At 45.8% G+C, this 22,500-nt stretch overlaps 1 protein-coding gene across 1 annotated transcript in view; it reads right to left on the bottom strand.

Annotated features, from left to right (window-relative positions):
* The window catches only part of LOC134097585 (mannosyl-oligosaccharide 1,2-alpha-mannosidase IA-like), a 134,963-nt gene that overhangs the window by 75,729 nt on the left and 36,734 nt on the right, over positions 1 to 22,500 (bottom strand). Inside the window, exon 3 of the mRNA XM_062550490.1 lies at positions 11,875 to 11,990. Coding sequence (XP_062406474.1) covers positions 11,875 to 11,990 — 116 coding nt within the window. The remainder of the gene's footprint in view (positions 1 to 11,874; positions 11,991 to 22,500) is intronic.

Raw genomic sequence — 22,500 nt, forward strand, 5'->3', positions numbered from 1 at the left:
ATGCAGGGCATAATGTCGGGGCAGTTGTGGCGGGTTTCGTGCGCGCAGAATTTATATCTTAAATGAAACCGCGGTGACTGTGCCAATGTGTGTCTGTGTATGGGGTATTGTGTATTGTGTGTTCACCTTACCTGATGGCTACCTGTCTTCCGGGGTGCTGGGGTGCAACAAGAATGTCGGAGGTGAGACCGATTTAAAGGGACGGGGCGCGCTCCCATAAGGGAAGCGCTCATAGAGACAGGGGTGTTTCAGTTTATTTGTTTTATTTGTTATTTTGGGGAACTGTAGCAAAGTCTGGATGATTGCACATGAATGTGGTCAAGCAATGTGTTGCGCTCCATAGTATCTAGCCTAGAGGATATGTGGGTGCGCTAATTGATTGTGTGCTGTGTTTGGTTCACGCCAATAGTATATAAGAGTATTGGGCGCTTCATTCGGAAGATGGGCCTCTGCCGTGAGAGGGCACATTGTCTCGGTCAGTATGGGTACGTAAAGGGCCTAGCTTTAGTGGGCATTATCCCATGTTTTGTTTTTCGTTTGATCAGTGTTTTCTTTTGTTTGTTTATGTCTAATGTCTAAACCTACCGGTAGCCTAATAAAAAAGGAAGTTTTCTTCTACTTTTGCATTCCGACCTGAGTCTCTCCATCTGCACGGACACATTACTACAATGCTGTTTCATGAAATGTAAAAAAAAAAAAGTAAGATCTATTGCATCACTTTGTGTGCCTGTGTGTGTCGGTGTGTTTGTGTGTGTGTGTGTGTGTGTGTGTGTGTGTGTGTGTGTGACAGAGACCAAAAAAGAAAGTTGAATAACCTTGTTTGATGTCGTGGTGACACACTATTGTAAGAACAACGTGGCGGTCTGTTTCGGTTGCTCGCACAGGCTGGAAAATATCTGTTCAAGAGGCACTACCTCTCCCTCACTCCCTGCTTTCTCTTCTCTCTTTCACTCTCTCTCTCTCTCACTCGCTTTCGTTTTCTCTCTTACCCGCTTTCTCTCTCTCTCTCTCTCTCCTTCTCCGTCTGCAGCACATTATTGGCTTGGGGCTGGCGTCACGCCCAGCTTAAATAATACACACAATAATACACACCACGGTTGCTTTTGTTCCAGCAGCAGGAGGCCTTAGCCATCACCTTTCCCCCTCTAAGCGCACGCACGCACACACGCACGCACGCACACACAAACACACACACACGACACACTTCCAGTCCCCAAGCAACAGCGGCAGCGTATTACGGCGGTATGGCACGCCAACATAAATAAAGAATTCTGCTCTTGTTTTGCCTCGTTGCGCTCTCATCCATCTCGTCTGCTGTGAAAACAAGAGCCTGAGGAGTGAAAAAAAGCTCCTCGCGCCCAACTGGTGGAGCCCGTGTGACAGAACACAGAATTGTGTCAGAGAGCTCTAGAACCCTGACGCAGAGGTGCTCCATGAGCCAGCGAGAGACTGAGAGAGGGACCTTTGGACACTTCTATGCATGCTGTACACTATATACAAGTCCTGTCCTGAAAACAAAATAAGTCCACCATCATGGCTTATTTGATCGAATCCACATGCCATATAAAGTCCTGCACTTAAAGCTATTATTCCGCCTATGCTTCGACAGAATGCGGTTGGTAATTCAGTCAAGCTGATTGCAATTCCAAACAGGCAGGGGCCGAGATGGAGCCGCTGATTACAGGGGGCTGGTCTGCCTTCTCTCCGCTGGCCCGACGGGGTGCCAGGTTATCATTCAGAGCGTCTGCAATCCCCCGTTGTCAGGACCCGATACCCACTTGGTTAGACCCACTTGCCACCAACCGTGAGGGTCATGGAAAAAAGAAAAAAAAGAAAAAAAGAAAAAAGAAAAACCCGCACCTACCCACAATCCCCCAGTCCTACACGGACACCACTTCAGCGCGGAGGGGCCCGCTGTCGGCGAGGCGGGATTGCTCCGAGTTGCGGCGAGACAAATATGAATATTAATGGCCAATACACGGCGGGCTCTCGCGGACGCTTTCATTGTTGGATTTGCTTGAGGGCAGCGAGGCGAAAACCTTTCAATTAAAAGTTTGTTAGTACTGTTGGTGGAGGCTCTCTGTTCTGATCATTAAAATGGTGGGTGGACAAGGCAGGGCCAAAAAAAAAAAGGTGTTGCGCTTCTTAGCGGGGTGTGGGCACAGAGGCGACACGGAGCAGGAATGAATAACGAGGCTGCTTTCGTAATATGGAAAGAGTAGGGGGTCTGGAGGAGAGGAACAAACGAAGTGGAACATCAAAGAACAGAAGAGGAGGAAGAGAAGTGGTGGATGTGTGAATCTGCCTGCCTCCGTCTGCACCCCCGCACACCAAAACGTGCTGGGCTGCTCTTCACGCCAATCCACTTTCCAGTCCATTCGAAAAGTTAAGCACCCTCACGAGCGGAAAAATGTCCTCCGTTGACTCTCCAGCAGAGTGCTCCTCTGTTTTCCTTTTCTTTTCGCTTCTCCCCCACTTTCATCGGCAAGCTCATGTCGTCTCCCGCAGCTGCTTCTCCTTGGACTCACCTTTCCGCCTCACTTCCCCTGACCTTTTTCCTGCTCTCGCAGAGGAAATAAAGAACTCAATGAGACTGGAGAGAGCTCCAGAGTTGTAGAACATTTTCACAACTGTTTTTTTTTTATTTTTATCAGAACGTGGAGCGTTTCCCACGGTTCGATTGGGTTTATGTGAAAGCAGCAATCACACTCTGCTTCGGAAAAAAACAAACGGGCCGAGACCGTTTTGAAAGAGGTAGTCTCAGCTCGCTTACAACTGAACTCTTGAGCGTTTCTTTTGCAGTGAGAAAGCAATCGGCCCGATGTAGTGGAACAACTGGCTCGTGGCTGGCGCACACATATTTTGTAGGCATGAGCCATGAGCGCTCCAGAGTTCTAAATAAGACTGGACCGAGCCCCAGAGCTCTAAATGAGAATGGACAGACCTTCACACTTTACCTGCACTACATGTCGCACTGCTGGCCGGGAGTTGGGTTAAAAGGGGGGGATGGAGCCCTGCGGCATGGAAAGGAAACAAGCAATAAGAATGAGGAAAGAGGGAAAGAAGGGAAGAGAGAGAGGGAGAGAGAGAGGGAGAGAGAGAGACCAATGAGCCAATGAGAGGGAGAGAAGCCAGGACTGTAGGAAGTGAGAGACAGTCGGAAGCGAACGAGATGACCCCAGATCACACCTTTGGTGGGAAGTTTCCACCGCACTGTGAAAGACGTACTGCCGCCGCGTATAAAGGAATTCAGGCTGTCTGGCTGCAGCTGGTGGGTGGACGGGGAGCAGGGAAGCTCATTACGGGAGATGAAGGCGGCCTCCCGCGGGCCACACAGGAGAGCGGAGAAGAGCGGCTGCTACTGCTCACACGCGTCTGGGTCTGTGCCCACAGAAGAGCCCTCCACCGGGGCCAGGTGGAACAGCGACACAACACAGCGTGTGGATTGCTGTGTAACTGTATCTGCGTGTACTGCAACTGTAACAGAGTTCAATTACATGGACCATGGCTAGTATTTCACTAAGAGAGAAATTCAATAAAAAAGAGAGTTGGCACGATTGTCATTGATAGCCAAGTTTTAAAAAGGCTTTTTTTAATAGATATCTTCTTGTGTGCCTCAGACTCACTAAAAAATTGAGTTTTTTTTAGTGTAGGACTAGGTTTAATACATGTATGGGGTCCTGAACCAGTATATTGACGAGGGGGCATCCTTGTACCAGGAGGAGCTGATGCTTATGCAACACAGCATCAAATGTATGAACAGACCGCACAAAAGTGAATGCAGTTTGCCGGGCACAGATGAGCTATTTTACGTTAATTTGTATTGCTTATTTGTACACTAAATTGATTTATACTTGGCTTTTAAGTATGCATAAATGTTTTAGCATATCTAGCCTGTACTTGATACATACTTAATATAATACTGAAGGAAAAGCCTAAGTTTATTTACTTGTACTTACAGATCTTTCAGAAGTTGCATGACCGATTTTGATTTTATACACAGCAGACTCTAATATTACCCTTCCAGTAAACGTATAGCTTACTGGGGTTAGACTATACGTATAGTATAAGATTAACTAATAGGAAGCTGCAGTGGCTCAGGAGTTAGAGGAGTCGTCGAGCAACCAGAAGCTCTCGGAAACTCCTCTTGACAAAAGACTTGACCTCAAAAGTGCTCCTGAAGTACAGGCTGGAGCCTTGCATGGCTGGTTTGGTGTGTGCGCGCTATGCAGTATAATGCAGTATAATCTAGAATTTCCCCTTATGTGCGCGCGTGTGTGTGTGTGTGTGTGTGTGTACTGTATGTATGTATGTATGTATGTACAGTATGTATGTATGTATGTATGTATGTATGTATGTATGCTGTGACGCCCACCTAGGTCAAAACCATGACCCCTACGGGTCTAGTGAAGTCGGTGCACGGGCGGCACTAAGCCTGGGTGTCATGGGTGCCCTAAGTGCCTTATTGGTATCACCTGTACTTAGGGGTTGGGCTATAAAAGGTTTTCTCTCTCTCTTTCATTTGGGCACTCTTTCCTTTCACATAGGCACTATATGGCTTACTTCTTTTACACACGCTAATTTCCTTGATAACTCACTCTTCTTATCTTAATGATAATTTTCCCTTACAGCTAACATTCTTATACTGATCTACTAGACACTCACCACATCCATACATACACGACATTGCATCAACATACCCTAGACACGTATAATTTACTTAGTTTGATTATACTTCTCAATAAATTTCATATTCTTTACTACTGTTTCTTGCCTCCTTATTATGTTATGGTGTAAACGAGCCTACGCCGTAACATAATTTGGGGTTCTCGTCCGCGAGCTTTAATTGGTTGAAATCTGGATCATAGACTCACGTGTTTCCAGGTGAGAACGTCCTTTGATTGTTTGTTAGTTAGCAGTAGGCTCTGGCAAGTCAGTGTGCTCCAGCTGGGCTCTTCGCCTTTCCGTCGGTGTACAATTTGTTGTTTTGTTTGTTATTTTAGTTTGTTGTTTTTGGGGACAATCCTGGCCCGGAGTTCTAAAATTCCTGTCAGGGATACGCTTCGAGCAGTTTAACTGTTGCGAGTTCAGCGTTAATCAGCCATCCCAAGACCGGCACGTTCCTGAAGACCTAGCGAGGTGAGTTAGCTGCCTAGTTCAGTAATTAGGAGTCAGAGGCCTGCGTCATCCACACAACTACCGTGGAGTTTAACGGCAGTCAGCTGATGGTCTCACCTGGAGGTATGTTGGAGTATTTTGATCCATGCTTGCGGATGTGGTAAGTGTTTTCCTTTGTTTGTAACTCAGTTTGTTAGCTTTGTTGTTTGCGTTCGTTGCGCTACTTTGGGATACATTGTGATTCATTGTGATACATTGTAGCGAAGTAATTGAACGTTCAGTGATCTAATTATAGGTCGATTGTCGTTCATTGTTGTTTGCGTAGCCTGTCTCAACGACGCTTCGGGCTATGCATGCGAACGCATTGGCGATTTAAAAGTTACTGTTTGTTGAGGTTATGCCTCGTTTAGCTTAATGCTTTGTATAAGTAACTTTGCCAATGAATAAAGCGAGTGAGTTTGATTGTTGGAACTTGATAAATGCTTGATTGTTTGAACGTGATGTTCTGCACTAGCTAAAGCTTGTTTTGAGAGTAATAGACTATTTCTTGTGGTTTTTGCCATTGCGTGTAGCGGTAAAACGTTGACATTGTGTAGGCTAGTCTATTGATTCTTTGTGCGTGGAGAAGTTGTAGTAGCCTGTGTGATTCTTCTTTTCTCTTCACATTCTTATATTGTGCCTCAATTTTTGGTTTGAGTTTTCCTGTGCCTGTTGCGATTTAGCTTATTGCCAGTTTTGGTCAATTAAGTGGATTTTTGCTTATTGTGGGCATAGGTAGTCTACAGCGTCGGCCTTTTGCGGTTTGAATTAGCGGTGTAGATTTAATTGGATTTATTATATTGTTGTAGCTCACAGTCTTGAACAATGGTGTCTTTTGCAGACTTTATTGCCAACCCTTCTGAGGAGTTGTTGTCTGGCTTGAGTAAAGCTCATTTGTTAGAAGTTGTTCAACATTACAACTTGATTGTAACATCTCAAGAGCAAAATAGAAAAGAGACATTGCATCTTTCTGTTAAAAACCAGTTGGAAGTCACAGGGGTTTTAAAGAAAGCTGTTGCGAGTGCTGGGGCGAGTGCTGCTTCAGATGGGCAACTTCCGAAGCCTAGGGCTGATCCTGAGGATCGGGCCTTAAGCGAGAGGGAGATTGCACTTAAGATGGCTACACTCACTCAAGAGCTAGAGATCAAGCGCATGCAACATGAGCTTGATATGAAGAGGCTTGAGTTGGAGTTCAAGAACACTGAACCTCCTCAACCACGTCCTCTAGATCTTAGTAAGAACATCCGCCTCGTGCCACCCTTTTCAGAAAAGGAAGTGGACAAATACTTTTCCCACTTCGAAAGGGTAGCAACTAGTCTTAAATGGTCTAAAGTGGATTGGCCACTTTTATTGCAATGTGTGTTCACTGGGAAAGCGATGGAGGTGTATGCTGCTCTCAGTGATGAGCAGGCTGCACAGTATGATGTTGTGAAAGATGCTGTTCTCCATGCCTATGAGCTTGTCCCTGAGGCTTACCGTCTAAAATTCAGGAATGCGAGAAGATCAGAGCAGACATTTGTTGAATTTTCACGTGAAAAGCAGCGCTTGTTTGACAGGTGGTGTGTTTCCCAAAAAGCAGAGTCTAAAGAGGAACTGAGACAACTAGTTCTCTTGGAGGATTTTATGAATTGTGTCCCCGAGACTGTGGCTCTTTTCCTGTGTGAACAAGAGGTGAAGAATATTGACAATGCTGCTGTTCTAGCGGACAAGTTTGTCCTTACGCACAAGCGTGTTCCTGGTAATCGTAGTCCTCAGAATAGGCGAGTAGTGCCTCATAGGGAGAATCAGTTTGGAGATGGTGATAATAAGTTCTCACCAACGGCTCCTTTTCACTCCTCAAAACGTCCTCTCCCCGGTAAGACAGAGATCGTTTGTTTCCACTGCAGGAAACCAGGTCATAAAGTTCCTGAATGCCCTCAGAGGAAGAGTGGTAAGAACACCAAGAGTTTTGGCTTGGTGGCATCTTGTGGTGTTGACATGTCTCTTAATACCGTTGCGAATTCTGGCCCTGTTGTTACTGAAGTTGGTAAAGCTAAATTTGACACCGACTATGCTCCATTTGTAACAGATGGCTTTGTTTCTTTGCCTAATGAGTCAGGTGGTGTACCAGTTCGCATACTGAGAGACACTGGCGCAGCTCAGTCATTTTTACTGTCTGGTGTGTTGCCTTTGTCAGCTAGTACTGACACTGGAACACATGTGTTGATCCGAGGGTTTGAAATGACTCCTGTGCAGGTTCCATTGCATCGTGTCCGTCTGTCTTCTGAGTTGGTCACTGGTGATGTAGTGGTTGGAGTTCGTCCATCTCTCCCTATAGCAGGTGTGTCATTTGTGTTGGGTAATGACTTGGCTGGGTCGAAGGTGTGGGGTAATGCCAATACTGTTTCTCCCCCTATTGTCTCGTCTTTGCCTGAACTACCATCAAAGCCTGATCGGTCCTCCAAGTGGCAGTTTGATGTCTTTCCAGCTTGCGTGGTCACTCGCGCTATGGCGAATCGTGGTGTTGACTCCGTGTCTCTTGAGGACACTTTTCTTGTTTCTCCTGATGTTGACAGTAGTTCTTCGAAGCTGCCTGTGGGGGAGCTAGAGAGCACTACCGCTGATCCTAGTGGCACCACTGGGGGTGACGAAAGTTCAGATGTTGAGATCGACTCTGTTGGAGTAGTCCCTCCTGTGGAGGTGAGTGGTAGTGAATTACCATCTACTCTGTCAGACACTAGTGAGTTAGAAAATTGTTCATTGCCACATTTGTTCAAGGTTTCAAGTGAGGAGCTGATTAAAGAACAGTCAGCTGACTCCTCTCTTCAACCTTTGTTTGCTTTGGCTGCTGAAGACAGTCCTGATGATGTGTCGACCTATTTCATGCAAGATGGCTTGTTGTGTAGGCGATGTGTGTTTCGACAAGAGAGTTTCTCTAACCCTGTTGTGCAGGTGGTTGTTCCACATAAGTTTCAGAATGCTGTGTTGGATCTAGCGCATAATGAGGTAGCAGGACACACTGGAGTGCGCAAGACTCATGATAGGATTGTGCGCCGGTTCTATTGGCCAAAGTTGAGAAAAGATGTCTCTTCTTATATTAGATCTTGTCATGTGTGCCAATTGACTGGTAAACCGAATCAGAAGATTCCTGTCGCTCCTTTACATCCTATCCCTGCTGTGTCCAACCCCTTTGAGCACCTCATTGTTGATTGTGTGGGTCCCTTGCCTCGATCCAAGGCAGGGCATAGCTTTTTGTTGACTGTGATGTGCCAGTCAACGCGCTACCCATCAGCCTATCCTTTAAGGTCTATTACGGCTAAGTCAGTGTTGAAGGCTCTTACGAACTTCATGTCTACTTTTGGAATCCCGAAGATCATTCAGAGTGATCAAGGTTCTAATTTCATGTCGAAACAGTTCTCTAGGGCATTAAAACAGTTAAAAGCCAAACACAACATCTCAAGTGCTTACCATCCTCAAAGTCAGGGTGCCCTTGAGCGATTTCATCAGACTTTGAAGTCTCTTTTAAGGTCTTATTGTGTTGAGCTTGGGTCTGACTGGGAGGAGGGTCTCCCCTGGCTACTCTTGGCAATTAGAGAGGTGGTTCAGGAGAGCACGGGCTTCAGCCCTAATGAACTTGTTTTTGGTCATGCGGTAAGAGGTCCAACGGCTGTTCTAGCTGACGAGTGGTGTGTAGCTGAGGCTCCGGTTAATGTGCTGGATTACGTTAGCGGCTTCCGTTATCGGTTGTACGAAGCTAGAGCTGCCGCCAGACGTAAACTGGGTAAAGCTCAGTGTAAGATGCAGCGTCTTTTTAACCGTAAGGCTAAACACCGAAGCTTTAATGTTGGTGACAAAGTTTTAGCTCTGTTGCCTCTTGTTCATAGTCCCTTTCAAGCGAAGTATAGTGGTCCTTATGAGGTTGTCAAGGTCCTTTCTGACCATAACTATCTTGTTGGCACGCCTGAGCGGCGTAAGGCAGTTCAAGTTTGTCACATCAACTTGTTAAAACCTTACTTCTCCTCTGTACCATCTGTGTCTGTCGCTTTGGTTACTGCCACGCCTGTAGGGGGCTCTAGCGATTCTGAACGTGTCTCTTCTGTTAACGAGGTTTTGTCTCTAGATCCCGTCAGTGAAGAGTTTGATGAGGGGGTGAGGGGTCCGTCGCAAGCGATTGTGGAGGGTCGCCTGCGAAATTCAGAGTTCTTGGCCGATTTGCCTTCGCATCTCTCTCACCTGTCAGATCTAGAGAAGGCAGATATCATTCCGTTGAATGAGTCTTTTCCTTGTCTGTTTCCAGATGTTCCATCCCGTACATCTGCGATTGAGCATGATATTGACGTCGGCGATGCTTTACCCATCAAGCAGCACGCCTATCGTGTCAATCCGCGAAAAAGGGAATTGTTACAGAAAGAAGTAGATTACCTTCTAGCCGATGATCTTGCCGAACCTAGCTTCAGTGCCTGGAGTTCCCCCTGTTTGTTGGTTAACAAACCAGACGGAACTTTTCGTTTATGCGCTGATTATAGACGTCTTAATTCAGTAACGACGCCCGATTGCTATCCGTTGCTCTTTAGTCTCGTCTTGCTTCTGCTCCTGTTCTCCGCTCCGAACTTTGATTGTCCCTTCAGCGTTGCTGTCGACGCCAGTGAGAGTGGTGCAGGCGCAGTGTTACAGTTGGGGTCTGATGGTGTAGAACATCCTGTTGGGTACTACTCAAAGAAGTTTAACCGCCATCAGCGGGTTTACTCCACGGTGGAGCGTGAAGCGCTAGCCTTAATTCTAGCAGTTCAACACTTTGAGGTGTACCTTGGCTCTTCTTTAAATCCTATAGACGTTTACACCGATCACAATCCGTTGGTCTTTATTAATCGGATGAAGAATCAGAACCAACGCATTATGCGTTGGAGCTTGATTCTTCAGCAGTATCCGTTAAGAATAACTCGCATTAAAGGCAAAGATAATGTTGTCGCTGATGCTTTGTCACGAGTGTAATTCTGTTTTCCTCCACTTCTTTCACTCTGCCTGTTATCCTGTCATCTTTTTCCCCCTGGCCCAGGCGCCTGGATCTAAGGAGGTGAATGTTGGTGTGGAACAGGTGGTCGTTGTTTGTTTGTGTTTTTCGGTTTGCCCTAAGCAAACCTTTTTAGGGAGGGAGATGTGACGCCCACCTAGGTCAAAACCATGACCCCTACGGGTCTAGTGAAGTCGGTGCACGGGCGGCAGTAAGCCTGGGTGTCATGGGTGCCCTAAGTGCCTTATTGGTATCACCTGTACTTAGGGGTTGGGCTATAAAAGGTTTTCTCTCTCTTTCATTTGGGCACTCTTTCCTTTCACATAGGCACTATATGGCTTACTTCTTTTACACACGCTAATTTCCTTGATAACTCACTCTTCTTATCTTAATGATAATTTTCCCTTACAGCTAACATTCTTATACTGATCTACTAGACACTCACCACATCCATACATACACGACATTGCATCAACATACCCTAGACACGTATAATTTACTTAGTTTGATTATACTTCTCAATAAATTTCATATTCTTTACTACTGTTTCTTGCCTCCTTATTATGTTATGGTGTAAACGAGCCTACGCCGTAACAATGCATCTATCTATCTATCTATCTATCTATCTATCTATGCAGTATAAATGCAGTCCATTTACCTTTAGTTAAGTTAAGTTAAGTTAACTTGTACTGCACCTAAATGTTGACTACTTTTACACCTTAAAAATACTTTGAATAGACTATAATAATATAAAACATGTGTATACTGTAGTAATTTACTAGTATCTTCATTAGTACTATAAACTGAAAAGTGGGCCAATTTAATCTGAAGAAGTTTCAAAATAGTACATTTACAAGTACAAATACATAAGCACAAGCAACTAATAAACTTACTACATAAAGTAAACTTGAGAATTATACTTCAAATGCACATACATTTACTTAATACACTAACTTTAAGTACTATTTTTTTTGGTAAGGGCAGTTATGTATGCAAGGGTGGAAGTGTACTTGGTTGCTTGTGTGTAAGATAGCACAACTTCTCTTTGAAACAGATAGAACAGATGGATTTGTCCGATAACAAATTTCCCACACACACACACACACACACACACAAAAACACACAGTCCCAGACTGGTGACTCAGGCCTGGCACCAAGGCCTACTAACCCTCCACCCACAAGCTGAAGGACGGGTCGTGTCTCTCAGCTCCACTGCACAAACAGGCCAGCCACTGACCACCTCCATCAGGGGCTGGAGAGCCTGGTCTGTTATTAGACTGGGTAAGATTAAACAAATACTACAGAGCATCTCCCACTAATTCTAGTGCATGATCAAGATTTGAGCGAGGTGTTTAAGGTGAAGCCTTTTGTCGAGCCAAACAACACAAAGTGTAAAGTGAGCTAAAAAGAAATGAAATACTGTATATAAATGACTGGAGACTGGAGGGATTGATTTGAATACAGCTGCAGTCGCAAGGAGTCACAGAACACACACACACACACACACACACACACACACACACACACACACACACACACACACACACAGAGTATGTACTCAGAGAGAACTGACAGGATAGATAAATAAAGACTACTTATGGAAGATTTACACCACCTCTGTCAAAAAGAGAATGAACATATGACCCATTTGCTAACACCCCATAAAAGAACATGGATGCCTTTAGGCGAGCATCAACTTCAACCAAGAAGTAACTAGTGGTTCTTACCTGATTAAAGTCAAGGTTCTTCACCACCCACTCAGTAGCAGCTTCAAACTCGTCATACATCTCCATGATGTAAAGAGTGTCCAAGGCATCCACGATAGTCGCTCCCTTCAGACCCCCTGAAATCAACACAAGAATTTAGAATGGAGTCTTCCTGGAGACATTTAGCAAATACAGTGCTTCCAACATCTGTTTTTTTTTTTTTTTTTTTTTTTTTAGTATATTTTTTTGGCCTTTTTGCCTTTATTATGATAGGACAGTGAAGACGTAGACAGGAAACAAGTGGGAGAGAGAGATGGGGTGGGATCGGGATATGACCGCAGGCCGGATTCGAACCTGGGTCCCCGTGGGCACTCGGACCCGTAAATGGTATGGACGCTGTAGCCTGCTGCGCCACAGCGCCCCCAGCTTCCAACATCTGTTGTTTTAGAAAGTGGAAAAGTTTTTATCAAAGAGGCAAGAAGTAGAACCCTGCAGAGGCTTTGACTGAATGCCACAACATGTTCAATGTCATTTTCTTTTTTTTTTTGGCGAGCCAGCCAGCCAGCAAAAAATGCAATAAATAAATAAATAAATAAAACAAAAAAAAAACAAAAAAATAATTCTACTTCTGATCCAGAGCACTAATACCTGCTGAAGGCAAGAAGATGTTACCAAACAAATGTAACTCTGTACATCTTCTCTGCCGATCTGGTACAGGCATTGTGCCCAGACACGTCCGAGTCGATTATGTGGCGTAGCAAAACTGATCTGAACCAAACTGACAAGGGATATCTCCCTCATGCATTAAACTATCTGCTGATTCCACACACTCTAAAAAAAAACCCAAGGCCTTCCAACACAATGGTGGCACACATTATGAGGGAAAGATCCACGATATCAATCTCATCTCATCCTGCCGTACCAACACATCCCGTATCCATTTCACGCTTCTACAAATGACTAGATGACTTCAACTAGATTATATATATTTGGCAAAAATGTTTAAGAAGCTACTAATAATGTCCATTTGACTGTCAGTTTCCAGCTGTTATGGCTTAGAGCCATGTACTTAAAAGGTTGTTCAAGGGACACTAAAGGGAGGGTGGTTTATATCCATAGGGGACATGAACATGCAGATGACATGCTAGTACTTAAATGGCATCCTCGTCTTAAGTCTACAAACTAAAGGCTAATTAATAGCTTACATGTTCAGATATGAGACACATACTGTGGTTTATCTTCTTGTATTCACCTTATTGGGTCAAAACAAAGCACACACATGCATGTACACACATGCACATGTGTGTGCGCAAGCACATGAAAGCACACATACACACACACACAAACACACACAGTTTCCATTTCAGTTTATTCCACCAGATCACCATCAAAACACGCTGGCCCTGAGGTTACTCTGAACAAAGCAGCAGCCCGTAATAAAAGCCAAGTGTATCATAAAAAACCTGCATTCTCCACAGGCCAATCCTCCCCTCTTCAATCTCTCCTCTTTCTCTCTCTCTGACTATCTCTTCAACCTCTCTATCTCTCTCTGTCTCTCTCCACCCTCTATATCTCTCTCTGCACTCTCTATCTATCTTTCTGTACCCTCTCTCTCTGACTATCTCTCTGCCTTCTCTATCTATCTCTCTATACCCTCTCTCTGTTGTCTCCCTATCTCTGTGCTCTCTCTCTCTTTCTCCACCCTCTATCTCTCTCTCTCTCTCTCCCTCTCTCCAGCAGGCTCTAGGGCTGAGAGTGTTCAGCCTGTTCAGCCATGTGGTTATGTTTTGAAGAGCATAAAGCCATTCTGGACCTGCTGGGCTCCTTTCAGCTCCATTCAGACAAGAACAAGCAGAGCATGCTGTTGTTTATGTTCAGACACTGCAGGGCACTGAATGAGAGAGATATGAAGAGAGGTGTGTGAGTGTGTGTGTGCGTGTGTGTGTGTGCGTGTGTAAGCGCGTACGATAAGACGGGGAATGCTGTAGTAAAGTAAGTGTGACAAATACAGTCAAAAAGAGAGAGAGAGAGAGAAAAAAAAGAGAAAGAGACAGAGGAAGGGAAGGAGGGAGGGAGAGGAAGAGAGAGAGAGATAGACCCCCTGACAAGGATCACATTAACAACGGCCTTATCACAAAACATGGGCCAGCTGCAGGAGAACGTGAAACAGGATAAACCTTTTTATCCAACAGATGGGAACAGGCCTATCTGCCGCAACATAAAAAAGTGAGGGGGGGGGGGGGGGGACAGAGATGCTATCAACCCTGAAAAGAAAGGAAAAAGCATACTAGCAACCCTGTTTATGCACTTTTCCTACCAGGTATCAATATTTTTTTTAGTTTCAGCCACTGAGATATGGCTGAAGAGATAATCTGAAAACAACAAACTGAGATTATGAACAACTGATGGCTCACCAACAGTAAAGCTTTTATCCACTTCAACAGAGAACAGCATTGTACAATTGAAAAACAACAGCAACCATTTTCCATTGTCCTACAATCAGCCATGCAGCGCACAGCAATAGTTCCTGACCCTAAAACACTCCAGCAGCCCATCGGGAGATGTTCATGAAGAGAGTGCAAGCTCAATGCATTTCTCATCGGGCAGTTCTTGGGCCACCTGCCCCCATTTCCCATTTCCTGTTTTCCCTGGGCCGCACACCTCGGGGCTGTTTGTGTAGAGTATTATGGGATGGAGGTCCCCTATTGTCCGCGGCTCCACAGAGCTTCCTGTTGCTCAGCAGAACCCGTTGCCATGTGATGACCAAGCACTAATGGTCAGCAGAGGGGTCTGGCCAAGGTCCTGGTCCCAGCGCCATGGACTGCACTGACCTGAGCTGACCTACCGTGTGTGTGTGTGTGTGTGTGTGTGTGTGTGTGTGTGTGTGTGTGTGTGTGTGTGTGTGTGTGTGTGTGTGTGTGTGTGTGTGTGTGTGTGTGTGCGCGTGTGTGTGTGTGCGTGTGTGCGTGTGTGTGTCAGGACTCAACATTAACTCTTACCAGTGGCAACCAGATTTGGTTGGCTTTAGCAACCAAAAGCCTCATACCTGGTTGCCAAGCTGGCAACCACTTTTAAAAGTTAAGGTTGAGCCCTGGTGAGTGTGTGTGTGTGTGTGTGTGTGTGTGTGTGTGTGTGTGTGTGTGTGTGTGTGTGTGTGTGTGTGTGTGTGTGTGTGTGTGTGTGTGTGTGTGTGTGTGTGTGTGTGTGTGTGTGTGTGTGTGTGTGTGTGTGTGTGTGTGTGTGTGTGTGTGTGTGTGTGTGTGTGTGTGTGTGTGTGTGTGTGTGTGTGTGTGTGTGTGTGTGTGTGTGTGTGTGTGTACAATGCATGTCATTCATGGGTCAATTAACGCTGTGTTTCTATGACACTTATCAAAGAAGTTGTGAATTTGCTGTGTACCATTGTGAGGCGATGACGGCATTTAAACACAAATGAAAGCAGTATCTGTTTCACCTGCAACACTTGTGTTCTTTACCCTTGATTTTGTGTCACTGGCCTGGCACCCTCCCAGTCCCTTGACATCATCATCAATTGGCCAACCACGCTGGTAGAAACACTACCTCTGGCTCTTGTCTAGTCAGCAGCCACCTTTCTTGACTATGGATGAAAGACAACAGAAGGGCACTGCTTTGGGACACAAAATACGTGTCAAGTTTTGTGGTTCTTTTTTCATCCGACAGCAAATACAGATGACACAGAGGAGACAGATTGTTTCTCTACAATAGCCACTTCAGAGACTGGCCTCGCCGTAAGATGATCAAGTCATGGAAGAGGTCATCTCTTTTCATGTCATTGGTAGTTCAACATTCAGTAATGTTTGAGTATAAAACTGATCAATGATCAGTATCATCGCTGTAACTACCCGTCATTTCCCGACTCTTAGCCGCGGCTTATACATTGATTTTGCTAAATTTGGTCAGCTATGAGGTAAATACAGGGGGGCAGTTAATATGGTGTTAATATGGTATTGTTTGTTTTAACTTGCATAAAACACTGTCCTGCGGCTTATACACAATGCGGCTTATATGCTGGAAATGATTGTATAGCTATCACATTCCATCACAGACTGATGATCACAAGCACTGGGGTTGGGGGTTTTTACCCTCGATTAAAGTTGAGGGTTTGCAGCAAAATTGAATGATAATTCAGATGATGAATGAATGAAGAAATGAACGGAGATCATCCAGATGATCTGCATCTCCGGGAACCAAAAGCTACAGTTTTGCCAACATCGTCTCCATGCAGGCTAGAGTCAAGCAGTGACCATACAGGTAGCCAATGTTCATGTGGCTAAGCGGAGTGAAACAGAAGACAGGCCCTGCTTGCTCTGTTTAGGTAATTCTGTGCCTCCAAACTTAACTGTGTTAAAATGGTGCTTACAGCCACAATTTCAAAATGTTCCCAGGAAGGCACCCCCGGATCCCCACTTAATATGATCCGCATCCCCGCTCAGAAATACTTCTAACATCCCTGACTTGCCGCGCAAAAATATATCGGCCTAAAACAGCTTTCTTATATTGTAGATTGTATAGAATAGATGCTACCAGTCCACATCACCCGTTCCCGTCTCTCTGCCAGTACGAGAATATGCCTCATCCTTCAGCTGCATTGCTTGCTTAGCGCCCCAGGAGGGATGCAGCCAGTGGAGAAGATAATAACCAGAACCTGACCCTCGGGGAATTGGAATTTCAGTCACAACCAGTTGCCCTTTTAATACCACTCAACCAACTAAACGTTGCTGCAGACAGGCAATGTAACTGATGGTCAGACCAAGGCAGCATCAATGCAGACTGAATGTAGCAGGATTTTTTTTCTCCCCTCACTGTCCTTGAACGGGGGAAAGTGGATCATGTTTTTTCTCTCGCCGTTGTCTTTTTCAGAGGGCCTGTTTGTTGAGGAAACTGGCAGAGGGATGGAGACTTGACATGAATGCGAGTCCATTTCCTCCAGCTAACACGGGCAGTTGGAGTCCACCAAAGTGCTAAATTGGACACATTGTTATGTGGCTGCTGCTTGACCTTCTTCTGTGGCATGGTGCCTTGTAAAAAGTAACACACACTACACATACACACACACACACACACACACACACACACACACACACACACACACACACCAAATGTGTTTCCTACGACTCAGTGACATGATACAAGATGAGCAAACTTCCACTTTTCAATTCATTTGTGGCTACAATATAAAAATAAAAAGGCAGCCATTTCCGCCTATTTGAGGTTCAAAAATAAGCTAATCTTATCCAAGCCAAGTGATGTCAGTATGACAGAGGTTAAGCTGCTCTACCTTCAACAAAAGACAGAAGGATGTATTTTATGCATTGTGTTAGAGAGAAAATCTATTCAGACAGTAAAGAGTAACAGATCTACTTTTAAAGCCAACAAAAGAAACACAATCTTGCTATGGTCAACAAGCTGCAGAGTTCAGAATAAAAGGCGGTCGACACAGAACCCAAGACCCTATGAGGCAGTCTGGGTAGGATCCATATTTTGCCTGACGAAGATCTTTAAAGTTTTTGGGAGCATGTTGCACAGGGACACAATGTACCTGTGCACAGTGTTTTTAGCACTCTGCCATTTTTCTCGAAGATCTACGTACCCCCAGTTTAATATGGGCAAAGCGTTGGCCAAAGAGTCCCAGTATAGTGAGGCCTAAAGACCATATATCACTGCCGATGGAGCCTGGAGTGTCTAATGCAAGCAAAGGGGCAACATCAGGCCACACCGAGCACTGATCCATATAGGAAAAGCCAACCAAGTGTGTCTTAGGATCCCCCTGCGCCCGCATGATGGATTCTCCCGTCTGCTGGAGCCATATTGACGGCTCAATGCATTCCGCTCAGTCTGCGGGGAATGACCAACCGACCGACCGCAGCACACACAGCAATATGGTGAATAACTCCAGGGGAGGCCGAGAGCCAACAATTACACACTCCCAATCAATTTCAAAGAGGTGGCACATACACAGTCCATTGGTATGTGCTGTGTAAGCAGACATGCTCAAGCGGGCCACAGAAATTGCATGAACCAGCCTTTGCCTTCATGAAGAGGCACTAGGTAGACACACATGATAAAAAGCAAACGTCATCGCGGAGTTCATTAATCAGCAATTCATGATTTGAACTAAACTTAGTGAATTGTGTCACTAGTGCTAGACATCTGAACCAGTGCATTCACAATATGGCTTAGCTTGTCTAAAGATGCTTTAGATGCTTGGGCAAAGGTGCTTTAGCCGTGGTACATTTGACAAAGCTATAACACATGAGCCAATAACACGGCACGGGTGGTCAAAAACAGGGACAAAAGGTCCCTGTAACTACTTCTCAGCGGGGAGGTTGGTAAAAAACGAGTGTGAATCATTTACACGGTTCTTTTATTGTCTCCCCTTTCCTGTCCGCTGAAACAGAGGCACTGACCCCGCAGGTGTAATGATGGCACAACAGAACTGCTCGCAAAGCCGTGAAGTCAATAAAGTCACGCTGTCCTTGCTGCTGGTGTCAACTATTGATAAATCAATTCTCAGACTAAGGCCAAGGGTGGGGGGGGGGGGGTGGGGGGGAGAGATAGAGGCAGAGAAAGGGAGAGAGAGAGAGAGAGAGAGAGAGAGAGGGGGAGAAAGAGACTGGCCCCTTCAGTCAGAGGACATGATCCAGGGTCGTGCGTCAGATGAGACTGACGTCCTGTCGCTGGACAAGGTCCCCTTGCCTGAGGCCGCGGTGCTGGCTGGATGGAGGGCCACCACAGTGGTGAGCCTCTCATTTCATCCCCTCTCATCAGGCCAGGCAAGGCCAGCGAGACAGATGGCAGGCCATTCCAGCGAACCAGCACTGGCGCCATCAGCGAAAAGACCTTTCTAGACCGAGGAGCGGCAGCAGTATGCAAGGTAACCTTCATGGCCATTTGGCAGTGAAAGCCGACTGGCAATGTAAAGACGCATGACGCATGAGAGTGCATGACGGCACCTGGCCTTATGTTTATTTCAGACCGAGGTACATTGGCACACACCTCTAAAAGATATCCTCTACAAATATGCCGAGTTCAAAACAGGATTTAAGAGTTAAAAGGAAAAAAGAAGTTCGGGGAACAGACTAGTGGTGGAGTGAAAACCACTCAGGTTCCAATTTCCTGCACAAGGCTGACAAAAGCAGGCTGCCATGCCCATGGACAACTTACACAACTCTAGCCCCAGTCGAAGAGCCTATAATGACAAGATTGATACAATAAATCAGCCAATCAATTCATCCATACAGTAATTTCCTGTGTATTAGCCGTATAGTGTATAAGTCGCAGGACAGTGTTTTATGGAAGTTAAAAGAAACAAAACCATATCAATACCGTATTAACTGTGCCTGTGTATTAACCTCATAGCGTCGAGACATTTTTCAAAATCAATGCATAAGCTGCGGCTAACAGTTGGGAAATGACGGTATTGGGAAAGCTCCACTGATGCCGACCACTCAACAGCATTGGGCTCTGCTGTACTATCGAACGCTAAGCAGGGCTGGTCAGTGAGATGGACAGGAGGAGTGTGTGTGTGCACCCTAGAGTCAGCAGGAGGATCTTGTGACTCTCTCTCTCTCTAGGCATTTAAATAGCCCTCCTCTGCACAGGCAATCAAATAGCTGATGCACCTGTCTGGAGGTGGAGGAGAGAGTAGGATGGTGTGTGTGTGTGTGTGTGTAGCTAGAAAAGGAGTGTGTTGCCTGAGGATAACCTAAGAAAAATGAAAACATCTGGCAAAATTCCGCTCCAGAGTTCTCTGTGGAGCGAGCAGGTAATCTGAATGAAAGTCAAAGGTTGCATTTCATATCTTCTGTTGCAACTTTGATTGGTAGTTTAAAAAAAAAAAATGAAAAGTGAGTGAGTGAGTGAGTGAGTGAGTGAGTGAGTGAGTGAGTGAGTGAGTGAGTGAGTGAGTGAGTGAGTGAGTGAGTGAGTGAGTGTGTGTGTGTGTGTGTGTGTGTGTGTGTGTGTGTGTGTGTGTGTGTGTGTGTGAGTGAGTGTGAGTGTGTTTATATGTGCGCATGGTTACTACAGTGGGTGCACAATTACTGAAGAATCAAGTCCCTCTCAAGAGCGGGAGCTCCATCTCCTCCCGGCCCCCCCGAGGACAGCTGCGGGTCAAGAGCCAGGGACGCGCTCGCTCGGTCCGGCCAGCCAAGTCATACGGAGAGACAAGAGAGCGCCAGACTCCCCAATCAAGGGTGGATGAGCGCAGCACAAAGTAGAAGAACAAAAGAACCCTCGGGACAACATAAAGAACCGTATATGCCAAGAGGGGGGTGAAAAAAAGCTGTGATTTGTTTTTTCTTCTTTTTTGTCTGTTCCCTTTATGCTGATGAATGTTATAAATGTTGCAGCAGAATGTACTGTTTTTTTTAGACTATAGCTCTGCAGTCCTTTGGGAAACGGGAACTTTCCGGAGGTTACGGCGGTGATTACTGCCAGCCGCCACAGTGCAGTGGGAAGAAGGCCCAGCCTGCGTGCGCGTCAGTGCAAACCTTTATCTTCCACCATCACACTGGCCTTTGCGCGCTTATCACTACATGCTATCAGTGCAGCCATGTTGAAGTCATTGCCATCTGAACCACAGCAATTTACACAATCAATAATTGGCAATTGCATCCTAGAGGCACTCCTGCAGGTATTGTTGAAAGAGTTGTTGTGCAATGTGTGAAGGCCGCTGTGATAACAGCATAGGCATCTGGGGCAGAGTTGAAAGTGTGTTTTAATGCCGAGCAGAATTCCCTCCCATGCATGATAACAAGGCAGCTCAGCGACGGAGCCTATTTAGCCCAACTTCTTGTTTTGTTGTGCGGCAGCGTGGCGGATATGCTAATTGGCGAGGATGCTGGCCTCGGTTTACATTACACGATAACAGTGTCATGTTCCTGCAGTCTCAAATTACCTTGTGGAAAAATTGCACTGCCCTGCACTGCGGTGCAAGCTCTCGATGTTTGAATATATTACCGCTTGTGGACAGAACAGTCAACCCTCTGTTTTCTTTTCCTGGTGTATATTTTCTTTGCACAACACGTCTTTTAATGTCAAATGAGTTCCAGAACACAAGGCATAGAGCAGCTTGAGGAGAACATTGGCCCAGCTAGGCCTGCTTCCTGACTCTGGGGACAAGAAGACATACTGACTGAGGCCAGCTTGATGATACTCACTGCTAGCTAAACTCACCCAATTCATTAAAGTGTGTGTGTTTGTGTGTGTGTGTGTCTGTGTGTGTGAGTGTAATATTTGTGCATGTGTGTGAGCGTGTGTGTGTGTATGTGTGTCTATCTAGCTTGATGAAACTCGCTGCTAGCGAAAGCTGTTGCGAAGCTATCTTGGCAGCAGAAGAGTCAGTGAACAGACTGCAGGAACAAAAACTGAAAAAAGGCACAAAAAAAGAAGCCCTTGGCTTCCATTCAGACATTGACAAAAATTGATTATAATCAGATTTTCTATAAAGCCCAACCACAGGATTTTGAGGTCTTTTTCCTCCTCTTCTTGAATCAATTTAAGCATGAAACTACAACCCCTGGACAAATACCAAGGGTCTCTGTATGGAGAACCCCCCCCCCCCCCACACACACACACACACACACACACACACACACACACACACACACACACACACACACACTCTGTATGGAGAACCCCCCAGCTCCTTCCTAGTCACAACAGTAGCCCCCCACTGATGCCCTCCTCCACATCTGGCCTGATACACACTTCGTCTCAACCCTCTCACCGTGTGGCCTGGGTGATCATGCCCACACACACACACACACACACACACACACACACACACACACACACACACACACACACACACACACACACACACACACACACACACACACACACACACACACACACACACACACACACACACACACACACACACACACACACACACACACACACACACACACACACACACACACACACACACACACACACACACACACACACACACACAGGTTTCCAACAGCCAGGGTCAGTCCGTGGGGTGGTGCCGACCCTCCTTATGGTTGAGATGGTGCACTAACTTGCACCCCCGGATCAGAATCATTACACTCACCTACATACATGCGTAAACACAAACAAGTACAATGACACACAAACAAAACACACATGCACAAAATAAACATGTGCATCCAGACAGACCCAATCTTCTTCTGCCAGAGGTTCTGGGGTGTGTGTGTGTGTGTGTGTGGGGAGGGTCCTGAGTCATATTGAACTCATCTAAATCTGTATGATGGAAATGAAACACACACACACACACACACACACACACACACACACACACACACACACACACACACACACACACACACACACACACACACACACACACACACACACACACACACACACACACACACACACACACACACACACACACACACACACACACACACACACACACACACACACACACACACACACACACACACACACACACACACACACAGTGAAGTTGGTAGAGAAAGACAAAAGAGAGGTAAATTAGCAACCCTCGCACGCTACGCTAACATGAAAAGCCCTGCCCTGTGTCTGGATAGAGACAACAGCATCAGCAGAGACTGGGGATGAGCTGCTCCGTCAACCTGAACCCAAATCATTCTGGAAGACTCCGTGACTGTC

This window comes from Sardina pilchardus, chromosome 12 (assembly GCF_963854185.1).
Source record: "Sardina pilchardus chromosome 12, fSarPil1.1, whole genome shotgun sequence".
Taxonomy (NCBI): domain Eukaryota; kingdom Metazoa; phylum Chordata; class Actinopteri; order Clupeiformes; family Clupeidae; genus Sardina; species Sardina pilchardus.